At 41.1% G+C, this 18,604-nt stretch overlaps 1 protein-coding gene across 5 annotated transcripts in view; it reads right to left on the bottom strand.

The window, feature by feature from the left end:
• Positions 1 to 4,130: 4,130 nt before the first annotated feature.
• IL1R1 (interleukin 1 receptor type 1) overlaps positions 4,131 to 18,604 on the bottom strand; it is an 86,281-nt gene continuing 71,807 nt past the window's right edge. For all 5 annotated transcript variants that reach the window (XM_070475543.1, XM_070475537.1, XM_070475545.1 and 2 more), the window contains 5 exons: positions 16,646 to 16,763; positions 15,471 to 15,622; positions 8,139 to 8,282; positions 7,033 to 7,200; positions 4,131 to 6,281 (listed from right to left, as the gene is read on the bottom strand). In XM_070475543.1, coding sequence (XP_070331644.1) covers positions 5,863 to 6,281; positions 7,033 to 7,200; positions 8,139 to 8,282; positions 15,471 to 15,622; positions 16,646 to 16,763 — 1,001 coding nt within the window. In that variant the 3' untranslated portion in view covers positions 4,131 to 5,862. The remainder of the gene's footprint in view (positions 6,282 to 7,032; positions 7,201 to 8,138; positions 8,283 to 15,470; positions 15,623 to 16,645; positions 16,764 to 18,604) is intronic.

The raw sequence follows: 18,604 nt of genomic DNA, 5'->3' as shown, positions 1-18,604 counted from the left end.
ACTGAAGAGACTTCATTTTCTCCATTGTTTATTCTTGCCTCCTTTGAGTAGATTTACTAACCATCATTTCACACATTAATTTCCTGACTTTCTGTTCCACTCCGCTGATCTCTAATTCTGTTTTGTGCCAGTACCATACTGTTTTGACTAACTTTATAGTATAGTCTGAAATCAGAGAGCTTGATTCCTTCAGCTCCATGGTTTTTTCTTCAAGACTGCTTTAGGTATTTAAGTTCTTTTAGGTCTCCATACAAATTTTAAAATTTTTTGTCCTTGATTTGCAAAAAAAAAAAAAAAGGCCTTGGTGATTTGATAAAGATTGCATTGAGTCCTTTGACTGTCTTGGCTAATGTAGTCATTTTGACAGCTTGTATTCTTCCTATCCAATAACATGATTTACCTTTCCCTGAGCAGGGCCTGGCAACCCACTCCAGTATTCTTGCCTGGAGAATCCTCATGGACAGAGGAGCTTGGTGGGCTATAGTCCATGGGGTCTCAAAGAGTCGGACATGACTGAGCAACTAAACACAACTATTTGTATCATCTTCCATTTCTTTTATTTGCATGTTTTAGTTTTTGTAGTACATGTCTTTTGCCTTGTTAAGTATACTATTCCTAAGTATTTTATTCTTTTTGATGTGATGCTAAATGGGATAATTTCCTTAATTTCTGTTTCTGATCTTTCAGTGTTAGTGTGTAGAAATATAACACATTTTCTCTGTTTGGCCTTCTGTAACCATAAAAAATTAATTAATGAGCTCTAGTGGTTTTCTGGTAGCATTGTTAAGATTTTCTATGTATAGTATCATGTCATGTGAAAACTGAGATTTTCACTGCTTGTTTTCCAATTTGGATTCCTTTTATTTCATTTTCTTCTGCTTGCCATGGCTAAAGCTTCCAAAAGTTTTTTGAATGAAAGTGGAGAGAATGGGCATCCTTGTCTTGTTCCTGACCTTGGAAGAAATGCTTTTGGCTTTTCATCATTGAGAATGACATTTGCTGTTGGTTTGTCATATATGACCTTTATTATGTTGAGGAAGGTTTCCTCTATGCCCACTCTCTGGAGAATTTTTATCAAAAATAGAAGTTAAGTTTTGTCAAAAACTTCTTCTACATCTATGAGATAATCATATATTTTTTTATTTTGCAGCTTGTTAATGTGGTGTATCACTGGTTGATTTGCAGATATTAAAAAATCCTCACATTCCTGAGATAAATGCCCCTAAATCATGGTGGATGATCCTTTTAATGGACTGTTAGATTCATTTTGCTTGTGTTCTGTTGACAATGTTCCCGTCTACATTCATTAATGATACTGGCCTGTAATTTTTCTCTTCTTTTGGTATCTCTGTCTTGTTTTGGTGTCAGGGTGATGGTGACCTCATAGAATGTGTCTGAATGTGTTCTTCCTCTGCAATATTTTGGAAAAGTTTCAGAAGGATAGGGGGTTTTCCAGGTGGCGCTAGTGGTAAAGAATCCACCTGCTAATGCAGGAGCCGAGACGTGGGTTCGATTCATGGTCAGGAGAATACCCTGGAGGAGGAAATGGCAACCCACTCCAGTATTCTTACCTGGAGAATTCCATCAACAGAGGAGCTTGGCAGGCTACAGTGCATGGGATTGCAAAAGAGTCAGACACAACTGAGCGCACACACACGCATTTGGTAGAATTCACCTTCCTCCTCTGTTCTCTTGTAATTTGATGACTTTCTTTGATGTTACGTTGGCTTCCTTTTTATGCACTTATCTACTATAGATTGGGGGTTTTGGTTAACTTGTGGTTTTTATGTAGCAGTCTATATAGATAAGATTTTTTAAGTTGCCTGTCTGCATTTCCACTATCCTACATTTGTGATCTCCTCTTCTCAGGACTGCTAGTTTTGAGATCATATGCGGTGTGGATGATTTTCTACCTTTACTGTTTATTTGTCTTGACCTATGAGCTTCCCCTTTCCTGTCTTATTTCTAGCTGTGCCTTTTCTGTTCCTCCTACAGAAATCCCTTAGGCATTTGTTGTGGTGGTGCTGAATCCTTTTAGCTTTTGCTTCTCTGTAAAGCTTTTGATTTCTCCTTTAAGTCAGGAGAACTTGACTGGGTTGAGTATTCTTGGTTGTAGGTTTTTCCCTTTTATTACTTTAAATATGGACTTTCCAGGTAGCTCAGTGGTAAAGAATCTGCTTGCTGAGGCAGGAGACAAGGGCTAGATCTCTGGGTTGGGAAGATGCCCTGGAGAAAGAAATGGCAACCCACTCCAGTAGTCTTGCTGGGAAAATCCCATGGACAGATGAACCTGGTGGGCTATAGTCCATGAGGTCACAAAGAGTTGGACACAACTGAGTGTGCATGCACTGCACTGCACACTTTAAATACATCATGTCACTTTCTTCTTGGCATGAAAGGTCAAAACAACCTTGTGCTGTGTACAAGTTTCAAAACTGACAGTGCAGAAACTTATGCTCAGGTCTCTTTCCAACTAGGTAGCACCACTAGTGAGAAATAATTCCAGAGACAAAAAAAAAAAAAAAGGCTATTCTGAGGAAAGTTTATCTGGTAAAGAGAAGAATATAAATTCTCATGACAAAAAAAAAAAAGACAATTGCTCTTAGCACTGATTGTTTTATTCTGTTTGCTAAAAATATATTAACTGGTAAAAAAAAAAATCACCAAAATATGGTGAAATCTCTCTGAATCCTTCCACTGAGATAGTCTGTTTAGGCAAGTTTTCTGGATAGCTGACTCCCCAATTTTCCTAAGTTCTTGTATTTTTAATTTTTGTTGAAAAATCTCAGGAATGTGTTAAACTAATCCCCTTCTTTCTTTAGAACACTAAACATCCTATAAAGTTTGGGGCTGGCAGAGGGTCCTAGGGACACAGTCATTGGCCCTGAGCCACTCAGAAACACCTGGGTCGGGGGTGAGCCAGGTTTCTGGTCTGCATACATCACGGCTTCACCTTATTTTCTCTACTCTGTCCTTACTTTTACGTCACTTTGCCTCCTCCCTTAGGTTCAATCACCAATTGTAAGATTCTCTATCCATTATATCTGCAGATTTCAACATGACTGGAGAAACCAAGTTGATTCACAGAATTACTAGAGACAAAGCTACCATTCTCTGAGGACAGGCCATCTGCTTGACCCTAAGGACTTTAAGGTGACCGGCCACCTCTGCCCTTCTCCCGGTACTCACAGCACCATCTGCTTGTTAGAGCAGCTACAAGGTAAGAAGAAAGAGGCACTGACCAGCTAGGAAGGGCACCCTGATCCTGAGAGTTTGCGAACATTAGAGCTCACATTTGGATATGCAATCTGTTGGTTTTGTTAGGCTCCTGGGTTAAAGGAGAAAAATAAATAAAAACTTTTGTGAGTTGTAAAAGTCTAAGAGGAATGGATAAAAAAATGTGGTCCATATATACAATGGACTAGTATTCAGCCATTAAAAAGAATGAAATAATGCCTTTTGTAGTAATGTGGATGGACCTGGAGATTGTCATACCATGTGAAGTAAGTCAGACAGAGAAAGACAGATATGTATGACATACCTTACATGTGGAGCCTAAAAAGAAATAATACAAATGAACTTAATTACAGAACAGAAACAGACTCAGACTTACAGAACAAATGTATGGTGGGGGAAGTTAGGGAGTTTGGGATGGACAGGTACACACTGCTCTGTTTAAAATGGGTCACCAACAAGGACTTACTGCAGAACACAGGGCACTCTGCTCAATGTCATGTGGCAGCCTGGATGGAAGGGGGCTTGGGGGAAGATGGATACATGTGCGTAAGGCTGAGTCCCTTTGCTGTCCACGTGAAACTATAACAACATTGTTAATTGGTTATACTCCAATATAGGTTTTTGTAAACAGCAAAAAAAAGATGTAAAAGTCTATACAGATGTTGCCCTTATGAGTTCTTGGACTGGTAGTAAGTTAATAAGACTCATATTTAATCTATTTTAGGAGCAAGCAGACAGAGTGCAGCTGAGGCTACAAAGGGAAGTCAGCCCTCAGCTAATGACCTCTGACCTCCCCGGGAAGAAGGTGTCCACTCTCCACCCAACCTGGAAGCACACAGGTAAACTCGGGAGAGAGCTGGCAAAGAAACAGATTTGAAGGAGAACAATCAATACCAGGTTTTGACAATTTTATTGGAAAATAAGTACAGTCCATTGATCAATGATACATGCTGTACATGAATCTGGTGTCTTTCTATATAAAAATATTTGGTATCTGCTGCAGAATTATGCAAACAAGTTTTTTTTTTAAATCATTAACCAGTACAAATATAATTTATCAAAAAACTCATTAAAAAATGGCTCAATACCCTCTTTTACTAAAAATAGAAGCAGAAGGGGGGAAATAAAAACTCCGCTAAACCAGTTTTAACAACTGGAAATGGAATACTTCACTATACTTGCAAACTTTTCTTAAACACTCACACTGACCAAGAAGAAAAATTCCCATCAGATTATCCAGTAAAATCTAACTAATGGGAAAGGCTTGAAAGGAAGAGGTTAAAGGGAAATTTAACAGAGGTTTTCAAAAAATAAGATAACCTGTGGACATTTTTAAACAGTAAAGCACTACACCAGTCTACGTAATGTGTGCAAACTTCTTCTTAAGGCATTGCCAACAAAGAGACACCCTTGCCTTTTCTGCAGAGAACAAGGCTAGGAGCTGGAGACAGAAGCAACTTCCCGCAAAGAGACAGCCTAAGTACAATCAGACTGACAGAAACAGAACAACTGCCTGAGGGAAGTTTCTTGGGGAAAGGGTCTTGGAGTAAATCTTGAGTATTAGTAAAATTTGGGTCAGCTAGAGAAAATGTGAAGAGGATTTCTGGTCAGAGGAGATGGGAAGGAGAGGCAGAGATGGAGGGAGGCTGGGGACAGGTGTGAAGGTGAACAATCTGGGGTGTGCAGAGCAGGGCTGAGAGGTGTCAAGCTGCATAGGGCGGTGGGGAGATGCTCGTGGGAGGAAGTGGGCTTTCGCTCCTGACCCAGGAGGAGCCCATGGAGGTGGTCTAGTAAGGGCATTTTAAGATCTGGGCATTGTAGAAAGATGTTTCATCTGTAGGTCATGTGTGTGACAGAGTAAGGAGGAGGTGACTTGGAAGTGGACCTTCCAGAGAAGTGACGAGTTTAGGAAAAGGCAGAAGAATAAGGTGGAACCAAGTGGTCACTGTAGGGGGAAGGCATGAAGAGGTGGGTCCATTCTCTGCTATTCTTCCTCTCAAAATTCTCTCTCTCCTGCAGAAAGCTAAGGTTATTTCAAACCCTTAAGAGTCAGGGGAACTCCTTTGCTCATTGAAATGACAGTTTTAAAGGTTCCATGAAATGAAATTCCATCTTTGGAAAGTGACTGCCAGCTGTCTGTCGAGAGGTATGGGAAATGCAAGGCAGATGGAAAGTTCTCCAAGAATGCTTCCACATCCTCTGGGAAGTACAGGTCTCAGTCTGCCTGTAGCAATGCCCAGGAGAACCTCTTGAGGGCCTGCTGTCCCCAGACTGGGCCACAGCCCTGCCCTCGGACCCTGGGAGACATCCTAAATCTGTCTATAGATGGTGAATATTACCTGCATGTTCATTCCTCTGGTTTGCTGCCCAGCGCCTTTTCTCAGCAGTTCAGACATTCAGACAGGGCATCCAGCGCCTTGTTAAAGGACTTCCCAAGCCCTCTGCCTGGAGTTGCCCTGGCCACAGAGCAACTGTTGCCACATCCTGCTCCCTTAATCCGGTCCCAGGTGACCTCGGGGGTAAGGGACTAAACAGGTGTGTAGGACGACTGTGCAAGTCAGTGAGGCCCAGCCTGCAGTGCCTGGAGACAGGAGTCACCAAGGAATTCTTGGCCAAGCTTCTCCACTACCCTAGAGGCACGTGGACCTCCATGGGTCGTTTCTCCTTAGAGTCCAGCAGAGTGGCCGGGGACAGCAGCTGGTGCTTGGATAAAGGCCGCTGCCGCTGGACTGGCATATGGTACCTGACCTTCTTCCAGAATCTCGAGTTCATGGACTGCGACCCCTCTCTAAAGTCCCCCGACCAGCGTATGACCCCCTGTTTCTGCTTAATGAATTTAATGGATTCTGGCATTTTCTCATAGTCTGGGATTTTCTCCAACTCCAGTAGGACAACTTTAATTCCTTCCTGAATGAGAGCATTGTACATGGCCACCTGCTCTTCAGATGAATTCCCCAGCCAGCTGAATCCTGACGTTTCTGGGACCAAAATGATAATCAGTCTTCTGCTTTTCTTTACATTTTCATTAACAACCTCAACAATGCCTGAAAAACATGAGACACAGCATAGTAAGTAAACTTTCAATTTATAATCCTTCCCCCGAGAACCAAGACCCCTCGAGGTTCTTCCCACCCCATCACCTATATCTCCCAATACTCTTTCTTCTCACTTTAAAATTGCAGGAGTTTCTCATTTTACAGAAGAGCTCAAACACTGACCCACAAAAGGTGAGTATTTCCTGTAGGCGTAGGAGTACTTTAAGAATAAATGTTATAAACTTTCCTGTTAAACCACTGGATCTGTATCACTTCTATTTTACCATCAGTTGTAAAGTAACTACTAGACCTAACTAGTTAAGTTCTGCAAAATGAAATAAAATTTAGTTAATTTTTGCCCCAATAGAGTATGAGAAAAATAAGCACTTTGCATTTAGTATGAAATCATCATGTGCCACTATGTGTTCTTGTTTGGTCTCTCAGTCGTGTCTGACTCTTTTTGACCCTTTGGACTGAAGCCCACCAGGCTCCTCTGTCCATGGGATTCCCCAGGTAAGCATACTAGAAAGGGTTGCCATTTTCTCCTCCAGGGGATCTTCCTGACCCAGGGATTGAACTCGCATCTCCTACATTGGCAGTTAGATTCTTTACCGCTGAGCCAGCAGGGAAGTCCCACTTAAGAGGCTCTTCAAGTTGTCAAGTATGTACACTCAGGCTGCAGTCTTCCAGAAACAGGAAACCCAACTTTAGTAATTCAATTAGTTATACAAGATGTTACTTCTTTCCACTGCATACATACTTTCCCCAACGTAGTCGTCCCGGCCACAGATGAACAGCTTATAGCCACACTGTTTTTCCAAGACCTCAGGCATGACTTTAAACACAAAAATATCTGAGTTACAGGTGGGCCTTTCCCCAGGGGTCTTTGGACATAGTATGTATGCATCATATGTCTTTCCATCTGAAACTAAAAGAGAAAATGCAGTAGATTTAAAACCAAAAGAAAAAATGAGATTTGGTAAAGTCAATATCACAAACATGCATTTCATAGTGAATTGCTAACTTTGTGTACAATGGTACGCAGCAACAATACCAAAAAGTATAATGTCTTTTTAAAGTGTTCATCTCTGACAAGTTTCTTTTTATTGTGTCTCACTGCAAAGTTTTTATATTATTCAATAGTCCCCCAAAAGGAAAGATTCTTTACCTGCCTAGTATGAAACTATCTTCATTTCCCTGTTCTCATCCTACTCAAATGTCTCAGTCCTGAATTTGATCCATTCTTCCTTTTATGCATTACTGTTGTTGCTTAGTCACTAAGTTGTGTCTGACTCTTTTTGTGACTCCATGGACTGTAGCCCACCAAACTCCTTTGTCCTTGGGATTCTCCAGGCAAGAACACAGGAGTGGGTTGCCATTTTCTTCTCCAGGGGATCTTCCGAACCCAGGTATCGAACCCGTTTCTCCTGCATTGGCAGGCAGATTCTATACCACTCAGCCACCAGCAAAGCCCATATATTAGTGGAGTAGTAGTTTTTTCTGAGGTTTAAACAAAATAGAGAATGCTTCCCTGGTGCATGGAAACTCGGTCATTTCTTTCATTTTATGGCAGATAATGGGGTGATCTCTGTGCTACCTAGCACAGAGCAAGTCTTCAACCATGGCTTCTGAATAACTGGATTTACAAGCAGATGGTCTAAATGCCAGGCTATCCCACCATTATGAACACCAGAGCAGTAAACTTAGAAAATATTAATACTATTCAGTCTATTCAGTCATGAAACTATAATTATGTATAATTACATTATTTTGTATGGACCACATTTCATTTTAAAATTTGAATAAAAACCCTCTTAACTACCCCCACTCTCTCAGGAAAATACTGCATAGAATACAAAATTGTACCTTTTTTGGGGAGGAAATCATAGAAGGAATCTCTGTACCAAAGCACGATGTCAACCTTGAAGACTTTGTAGATGCAGAGAGAGCATGTAATTACCAACGTTAACATGACGAATATACCAACTGTTGGCTTCTGGAAATCAGGGACTACAGCAGAGAAGAGGGAAAAACACATTAGAACCCAAAGGACTTAAAACTGAGCACAGCAAATTAACCATTACCATCCCAGAAAACCATATTTGGGATGGGCCTGTAAGAGCAAATTCCAGACAGTATTAACTCATTCATTACCATATCTTATTAATGGGTTACTGTTGTTGTTTAGTTGCTAAGTCATGTCTGACTCCTTTGCAGCCCCATGGACTATAGCCTGGCAGTCTCCTCTGTCCATGGGATTTCCCAGGTAAGAACACTGGAGTGGGTTACCATTTCCTTCTCCAGGGGATCTTCCCAACCCAGGGATCGAATCTGCGCCTGTTGCATTTACAGGCGGATTCTTTACCACTGAGCCACCAGCAAAGCCCCTATTAATAGATACTAATCTACAAAGGCATTGAGGATGGATACTATATAAAACTAAGGTGCACTGTATTTAATTTCCACTTATGTAGTATTCAATAACAGAAAAAACACCAAAGACCATAAGATAGGGCACTTCATAGGAATATGAGTAAAGCTCAGAAGCCTACAAACGTTCTACAGAAGAAGAGTCGGGTGGAGAAAGCGGCAGACTAGCGGAAAGGAAAGAAGAGGTTAGGACCGCCTGACAGTGTTTCACACTCCACATTCTCCCAGCTCCACAGGCTAGTCAGTCAGCTGATGGCCGTGGAGGAGTCTGGTGGAGAGGCACGGGGGAGGAGGGTGGAGAAAGAAGAAGGAGCCTTCTCAACATCAGGGGCCAAGGAGACCACCAGGAAAGAGAATCTAAAGCTTGGTTATTTTGATTTTCCAATTTAAGTCACTGACCCACCTGCAGTTGAACTGGGTATGAAGTGGAAATCAAGGTAGATTAATGTCCGATTGGCCCATCTGATAATTCACATTTATATTCAATTACTGTAGCTTTTTAAAGTATTTATTTATTTATCGGGCTGTGTCGGGTCTTAGTTGCAGCACACAGACTCTCTAGTTGCGGTGCTCGGGTTTGGTTGCTCCACAGCATGTGGGATCTTGGTTCCCCCACCATGATCCAACCCATGTCCCCTGCATTGCAAGGCCGACTCTTAACCACTGGACCAACAGGGAAGTCCCCAGCTGTAGCTTTGTACAAGATCATCTTATCTGAAGTGTAAATCTTCCAGACTGCTTTTATTCAAGACCACCTTAACTATTCTGGGCCCTTGACATTTCCAATATGACTTTTAGAATAAACATACCCACAATAACATGCTCACACAAACACACACCCACACCTGCACAAATACTGCTGAGATTTTGATTGGAACTGGTTTCAATGTACAGATTAATTTGAGGGGAACTAGCATATTTATTCTGAAAGAGATGGGAATACCAGACCACCTGACCTGCCTCTTGAGAAACCTGTATGCAGGTCAGGAAGCAACAGTTAGAACTGGACATGGAACAACAGACTGGTCCCAAATAGGAAAAGGAGTACGTCAAGGCTGTATATTGTCACTCTGCTTATTTAACTTATATGCAGAGAACATCATGAGAAACGCTGGGCTGGAAGAAGCACAAGCTAGAATCAAAATTGCCAGGAGAAATATCAATAACCTCAGATACGCAGATGATACCACCCTTATGGCAGAGAATGAAGAGGAACTAAAAAGCCTCTTGATGAAAGTGAAAAAGGAGAGTGAAAAAGTTGGCTTAAAGCTCAACATTCAGAAAACTAAGATCATGGCATCTGGTCCCACCACTTCGTGGGAAATAGATGGGGAGACAGTGGAAACACTGGCAGAATTTATCTTTTGGGGCTCCAAAATCACTGCAGATGGTGACTGCAGCCATGAAATTAAAAGACACTTACTCCTTGGAAGGAAAGTTATGACCAACCTAGAAAGCATATTAAAAAGCAGAGACATTACTTTGCCAACAAAGGTCCGTCTGGTCAAGGCTATGGTTTTTCCAGTGGTCATGTATGGATGTGAGAGTTGGCCTGTGAAGAAAGCTGAGTGCCGAAAAATTGATGCTTTTGAACTGTGGTGTTGGAGAAGACTCTTGAGAGTCCCTTGGACTGCAAGGAGATCCAACCAGTCCATCCTAAAGGAGATCAGTCTGGGTGTTCATTGGAAGGACTGATGCTGAAGCTGAAACTCCAGTACTTTGGTCACCTGATGCAAAGAACTGACTCATTGGAAAAGACCCTGATGCTGGGAGGGATTGGGGGCAGGAAGAGAACGGGGCGACAGAGGATGAGGTGGCTGGATGGCATCACCAATTCGATGGGCATGAGTTTGGGTAAACTCCGGGAGTTGGTGATGGACAGGGAGGCCTGGTGTGCTGCGATTCATGGGGTCGTAAAGAGTCGGACACGACTGAGTGACTGAAATGAACTGAACTGAGCGTATCTATCCCTGGAGAATGGCACCCCATTCCAGTGGGGTGGAGAATCCCACCTGGGAGAATCTTGCCTGGAGAATCCCAGGGATGGGGGAGCCTGGTGGGCTGCCGTCTGTGGGGTCGCACAGAATCAGACACAACTAAAGTGACTTAGCAGCAGCAGCAGCAGCGTATTTATAATACTGAGTCTTTCAATCTATGATTATTTATCCCTCCATCTATTAGGTCTTTATCTTAGTAATTATTTTTAGTTTGCATCAATTGTTGCTGCATTTATTGCTAAGTATTTGATGTACTTAGTACTTTATTTGATGTACTTAGTATAGCTTTGATGCTATTATAAATGCTATTTTTTTAAACTTAAGTTCTATTTCTTCATTGTTGGTATTTAAAGATATACATAGAAATACTACATATACACATATATAGCAACCCACTCCAGTATTCTTGCCTGGAGAATTCCAGGGGTAGTAGAGGAGCCTGGCTGGCTGCAGTCCATGGGGTCACAAAGAGTCAGACATGACTGAGTGACTTTCACTAGTGATCTTGCTAAATCCATTTACTAATTCTAATAGTTTGTCCATAGGTTCTTTTAGATTTTTTTTCCATGTACACATTCATAAATATTTTAATTCAACTATAAATTATCTTAAAATGTTTCACATACTTTAAAATTTTTATTTATTGAAGTAGAGTTGGTTTATAATGCTGTTTCGGGTATACAGCAAAGTGATTAAGTTATATGTATGTGTGTATGTGCACGCTTTTCCAGGCTTCCCTGGTGGCTCAGAGGTAAGGAGTTTGCCTGCCACTGTAGGAGACGCAGGTTTGATCCCTGAGTTCGGAAGACCCCACAGCCAGAGGAGCCTCACTGGCTACAGTCCACGAGGTCACAAAACAACTGGACACAATTTAGAAACTAAACAACATATACACTTCTTTCAGATTTTCTTTCCCTTATAGGTTATTACAAAACACTGAGCATATAGTATTTACTATATACAGCAGGTTCTTGTTGGTTATCTATTTTATACACATTAGTGTGTACATGTTAACCTCCTAATTTCCACACCCCCCGCTTTGGTAGAGCTTCCCTGATAGCTCAGTTGGTAAAGAATCTGCCTGCAATGCGGGAGACTGCAATGGTTCAATCCCTGGGTTGGGAAGATCCAATGGAGAGGGAAAGGCTGCCCACTCCAGTATTCTGGCCAGGAGAAGTCAATGGACTGTATAGTCCATGCAGTCGCAAAGAGTCGAATACAACTGAACGACTGTCACCTCACTACCCTTTGGTAACTATACGTTTTCTATATCTGTGAATCTGCTTCTGTTTTGTAAACAAGTTCATTTGTATCTTTTTTTTTAGATTTCATATATAAGTGATATCATATATACCTTTCTCTATCTGGCTTACTTCACTTAGTATGATAATCTCTAGATTTGTCCATATTGCTGCAAATGGAATTCTTTTTATGGCTGAGAAACATTTCATTACAAATATATACCACATCTTCTTTATCCATTCATCTGTCCATGGACATTTAGGTTGCTTCCATTATGCTTCTATGAACTCTGCATTTCATGTATAGTTTTCTCTGAATATAGGCCCAGGAGCAGGATTGTAGGATCATATAGTAACTCTACTTTTAGTTTTTCAAGGAACTGCTCTATTATTCTCTATTATAGAGACTGTACCAACTTACATTCTCACCAACAGTATAGGAGGGTTCCTCTCTCCACACCCCCTCTAGCATCTATTATTTGTAGATGTTTTGATGATGACCATTCTGACCAGGGGCTTTCCTAATAGCTCAGCTGGTAAAGAATCCACTTGCAATGCAGGAGACCCTGGTTCGATTCCTGGGTCAGGAAGATCCCCTGGAGAAGGGATAGGCTACCCACGCCAGTATTCTTGGGCTTCCGTTGTGGATCAGCTGGTAAAGAATCTGCCTACAATGCAGGAGACCTGGGTACGATCACTGGGTTGGGAAGATCCCCTAGAGTAGAGATCCCCTGGAGAAGGGAATGGCTACCCACTCCAGTATTCTGGCCTGGAGAATTCCACGGAATGTATAGTCTAGGGGGTCGCAAAGAGTTGGACACGACTGAGTGACTTTCACTTTCATTCTGACCAGAAGGAAGTGATACTTTATTGTAGTTCTGATCTGCATTTCTCTATTAATTATTGATGTTGAGCATTTTTCCATATGCCTGTTGGCCATCTATATGTCTTCTTTGAAAAAAATGTCTTATTCAGGTCTTCTGCCCATTTTTGACTGGGTTTTTGTTGTTACTGAGTTGTATAACTGGAGATTAATCCCTTTTCAGTCACACTGTTTACAAATATTTTCTCTAATTCTATAAGTTGTCTTTTTATTTTGTTTATAGTTTCATTTGTTGTACAAAAGCTTTTAAGTTTAATTAGGTCCCATTTGGTTTTGTTTTTATTTGCATTATCTAGAAAATGGATCAGAAATAATATTGCTGTGATGGTGGAAATAGTATTTCTCAGTCATGTCCAACTCCTGTGACCCCATGGACTATATGTAGTCTGCCAGGCTCCTCTATCCATGGGATTCTCCAGGCAAGAATACTGCAGTGGGTTGCTATTTCCTTCTCCAGGGGATCTTCTCCACCCAGGGATCAAATTCACTTTTCCTGAACTGCAGGCATCTTCTTTACTACTGAGCCACCAAGGAAGTCCAATATTGCCGTGATGGGTGTCAGAGTGTTCTGCCCCTGTTTTCCTGCAGGAGGGCCAAGACATAGCTCCACCCCTAGGAGGCCTGAACAAGTCTCTACACCAGCCTCACCCACCAGAGGGCAGACACATCTCACAGCCTGTGGAACAGAGTACACAAACAGGGCAGGACCTACCCTGGGACCACGGCCCCTGGTCCCTGGGTGATGACAGGGAGATGTACTGATGGGACAACAGAATGTTCCCCAGAGACGCCACTTCTCCAAGGTCAAGGAACATAACTAACCTTCCATATACACAAAAATTCAAATAGAAATCTACACAAAATGAGACAGCAAAACAGTACATTCCAGACAAAGGGGCAAGATAAAACCCTTCACTTAGAAAAACAACTAACTGAAGTGGAGATAGGCAGTCTACCCAAGAAAGAGTTTAGTATACTGATTGTAAAAATCATAAAGTTCTCCTCAGGAAAAGGGTGGATGCACAGAGTGAGAAGTTACAAGAAGTTTTAACAAAGAACAACCCAACAGAGCAGAAGGATACCATAACTGCAATGAAAAATATACTAGAAGGAGTAAATAGTAGAATAAATGAGACAGAAAAATGAATCCATGAGCTGGAACACAAATACTGGCAATATTGTGTTTGATTATACAATGTATGAAAACCAGTAACTTCTGACATCCTTTCTGGAAAGTAGATATTTCAGCTTCCCCTGTGCATCCATCATGGAGTTCTTTACCTACAAGTATTCATTAGGCACCTAGGATGATCAGGATGCAGGTCAAGAAGCAACAGTTAGAACACGATAGAGAACAACAGACTAGTTCCAAATCAGGAAAGGAGTATGTCAAGGCTGTATATTGTCACCCTGCTTATTTAACTTATATGCAGAGTACATCATGTGAAATGCCGGGCTGGATAAAGTACAAGCTGTAATCAAGATTGCCAGGAGAAATATCAATAACCTCAGACATGCAGATGACACCACCCTTATGGCAGAAAGTGAAGAACTAAAGAGCCACTTGATGAAAGTGAGAGAGGAGAGTGAAAAGGTTGGCTTAATACTCAATATTCAAAAAACTAAGATCATGGTATCTGTCCCATTACTTCCTGGCAAATAGATGGGGAAGAAATGGAAACAGTGAGAGACTTTATTTTTTTGGACTCCAAAATCACTGCAGATGGTGACTGCAGCCATGAAATTAAAAGACGCTTACTCCTTGGAAGGAAAGTTATGGCCAACCTAGACAGCATATTAAAAAGCAGAGACATTTCTTTGCCAACAAAAGGTCCATCTAGTCAAAGCTATGGTTTTTCCAGTAGCCACATATGGATGTGAGAGTTGGACTATAAAGAAAGCTGAGCACCGAAGAATTGATGCTTTTGAACTGTGGTGTTGGAGAAAACTCTTGAGAGTCCCCTGGACTGCAAGGAGATCCAACCAGTCCATCCTAAAGTAAATCAGTCCTGAATATTCATTGGAAGGACTGATACTGAAGTTGAAACTCCAATACTTTGGCCACCTGATGCAAAGAACTGACTCATTTGAAAAGACCCTGATGCTGGGAAAGATTGAAGGCAGGAGGAGAAGGGGACAACAGAGGATGAGATGGTTGAATGGCATCATCGACTCTATGGACAGGAGTTTGAGTAAGCTCCAGGAGTTGGTGATGGACAGGGAAGCCTGGTGTGCTGCAGTCCATGGGGTCGAAAAGAGTCGGACACAACTGAGCGACTGAACTGAACTGATGATCAGACTTAAGTTGCTAACTGGCTCTGGAAATAGAATGATTAGCAATTGTCTGCATTATAACAGAACTTACAATCAAGTAAAGAAAACTAAGTAAGATAGATATGGAAATACATAGCTGAGGCCCTAACACCTTATCTTTTGGGACAGAGAGATGCGTTGAAAGAAGGAAAGTAGGACAGAAAACCCTCACAGAAGATACAGTTCACCTGAGAGGTAAAGTGAATGGAAGTCCCCAGGTTAAAAGGAATCTAAGAGCATTGTGGGCAGAGGAAATAGCATTGCAAACCTGAAGGTCATGATATCTCACCACGGGAAAACAAAACTGCATTTCAAATAAACGATTCTTGTTTACCTGGATGTATTAATTGTATATATGCTGTGCTTATTCCTTCTGTATTCTTGGCTAAACAGGTAAATGGATGCAGGAAGAATTTACTTTCCACTGCCGAAATATTAAGCCGTGCGAGGACTGTACTCCTTCTTCTGTTTAAAGGATTCTCCACTCTGTTCAAAAGAGTAAGTAAAATTGTATAGATGGCATCAATTATAGAAACAATACATATACCTGGTTTCTCTCTTTGTTGCATAAACTGCAGCAGTAAGAATCACCAGCCTAAAGCACAGGTGTAAGAATAAGGCTGTAAGCAGCACACTGATCTGATATTTGATAGCTTTGGGACCACTTACTAGCAGAGAGAAATCAAATTAAAATTACAAGCTTTCAAAAAGAAAAATGGGGATGCAGGCATTTTGGGCTACATGGGGCACAGAGAATATATGAAACAAGAGTAGATCGAGACAGATGGGCAAGGTTCCTAGGTGATGCTAAGGGTTGGGAGTTTCTCCCTGGAGAAGTAATAGGGAGCCATCAGAGACTTGAGCAGGGGCGTGCTTTAGTTCTTGGTTGCATTTCATGAGTCTTTCGTAAAGTACTTTGAAATGACATGAAGGGAAATTCAGGATTATTGCATCATTGGAATGTTGCAATTTTTAACTGAATCTAAGAGAAAGCCTTCCAAGTGGTCTGGAATTGGTACCATAATAACATGCAGTTCACCTGCATTGTACAAGATCTTATGAATCCTACTTAGCTTAGCAAAACTCAAGGGTCAATCAAAGACCCACTTGGAGAAGGAAATGGCAAACCACTCCAGTATTCTTGCCTGGAAAATTCCATGAACAGAGGAGCCTTGTGGGGTGCAGTCCACAGGGTCACAACAACTAAGCACAATGACCACTAATCCTTGGTGCTCACGCTTGCTTTGTTATTTAGCCACTCAGTCACGTCCAACTCTTTACGATCCCATGGACTGTAGCCTCCCAGGCTCCCCGTCTTCCCAGGAGAACACTGGAGTGAGTTGCTACTTCCTCCTCCAGGAAATCTTCTCAACCCAAGGATTGAACCTGCATCTTCTGCATTGTAGGTGGATTCTTTATAAGTAAGCCACCAGAGAAGCCAGCCCTTGCTACCCTTGGAATTTAATACCACAGTTTGTCTAGGCCATGACTGACTCTCGGCATACTTACATTATAAAGTCTTCCTCTAGCACAGGAGTATATGTACTAATCATTGACCCATTCCACTTCCAGTAGACGTAGTTACTTATCCGGCCAGTAACATTGCAGATCAATTGAAGCCAGGATCCTGCAAAGCAATGTATTTTTAAATCATAACATTAATGGAGTCTGGTCTATCTAGAGTAACAAATGACTGCTGAATAAAAATTTGAAAGTATAAGAAAGGAAAAGGAAATTGCTCTTACATCTACCACTGATGACCATGATTAGTAACTTCATGTATCTTATTCCTTACCTTTCTGTGCACTATGCAGCTTTTAAAATGGGGCATTATCATCTACTCTGATTATTGAGAATTTCAGCTCACATGGTCAGCTTTCCAAAACAGGCTATTTCATAGTGGTTTAGTATTCCATCATACAGACATATTATGACAAGCTCCTTTCCTATTGCAAAACATAATTTCCTAATTTTTAATTATGATTGATATAACAATGAACATGCCTGTTCATCAACATTGTACATATTCTGAAATATTACCCTCCATTTTTTGAGGTTTATAAGTCAGAGATTGGGGGAATTTTTTGTTTGGATGGCTTTTTTCTCCCTTATAAATCCAATATATTTTTTAAAGATTTTGCTAAGATACTTTATAGACAGCTCTGTTGTGATAGGATCTCTTTTCCTGTTATGTTTACTTGCTGGTTTTTGCTAAACAAGTCTAATACTATAGTATATTAATTTTATATCTGGCCAGATAATACAATAATTATTCTAACTTTCCCCAGTAATTCTCTTGAAATTTATAGATATGTAATTATACAATCGAAAAACAAGAAAGTTCTTTTCTCCCCTACAGTCAGCAAGCCTTGGATCCTTTATCTTTGCATTAGTGGGCACTCCTGTAACAAGTTAAGTAACTGTTATGTAACTGTTACAAGTAACAGTTAACTGTTCATATGGGCATCTTAGTCTCATTCTTGACTTCAATGAGAAGGTCGAGACCTGTATGAGGCTTAACACTATAGTGTTTCACAATTAAAAATGCTGGTGATGACTGGTTTGAATTCATGTTCTTTATCAAGTGCAGAGGGCTTCCTAGGTGGCTCAGTGGTAAAGGAGCTGCCTGCCAAGTAGGAGACACGGGTTTGATCCCTGGGTCAGGAAGATCCTCTGGAGAAGGAAATGGCAACTCACTCAAGTATTCTTGACTGGGAAATCCCATGGACATGGGGTCCAAACGAGTTGGACACAACTGAGCAACTAAACATCATCATCATCAAGTGCATAAAATGTCCCTCAGTTCCTAATTTTCTAAGTCATTTTATTGGTAATTAATGTGAAATTTTATCAAATAAAAGCTTGACTATAGCATAACCTTATGCTATGGTGAACAGGCCTCTGATCAATGTGACGTATTAAAATAATTATTTCAAATGTAGGAGGGAGGAGAAAGGGACGACAGAGGATGAGATGGTTGGATGGCACCACCAATTCGATGGACATGAGTTTGAGCAAGCTCCAGGAGTTGGTGATGAACAGGGAAGCCTGGCGTGCTGCAGTCCATGGGGTCGCAAAGAGTTGGACATGACTGAGAGACTGAACTGAATGTAGTTATTATTTTTAGATCTGTAGATCAAATCTAGGCTTTAGAGAGAGCTCTTAAACACACATTCCCAGAGCATGACTTCTCAACAGGGAAGAATGTGCTTCTTAGCGAGCAGAGCAAAAAAACTTATCTATTGCAGTGGTCTGCAGTCTCTAAAGTGCCAGAGTACATATCTGGGCATTAAATATCTGAGAAAGTAAAGAGGATTGGGAAAAAAATGTCCTGTTAGGTGCTACAGGGGAAGAAAAAGGGAGGAAATAAAAGGTTGAAAACACTGCTCTGAAATCTACTGGCCAATATTTAAAGTCTTCATATCTTTGTTTACATCTATGAATATCTGTATATTACCTTCCAACATG

Source organism: Odocoileus virginianus, chromosome 2 (assembly GCF_023699985.2).
Source record: "Odocoileus virginianus isolate 20LAN1187 ecotype Illinois chromosome 2, Ovbor_1.2, whole genome shotgun sequence".
Taxonomy (NCBI): Eukaryota; Metazoa; Chordata; class Mammalia; order Artiodactyla; family Cervidae; genus Odocoileus; species Odocoileus virginianus.
This window is presented reverse-complemented; position numbering and strand designations above follow the sequence as displayed.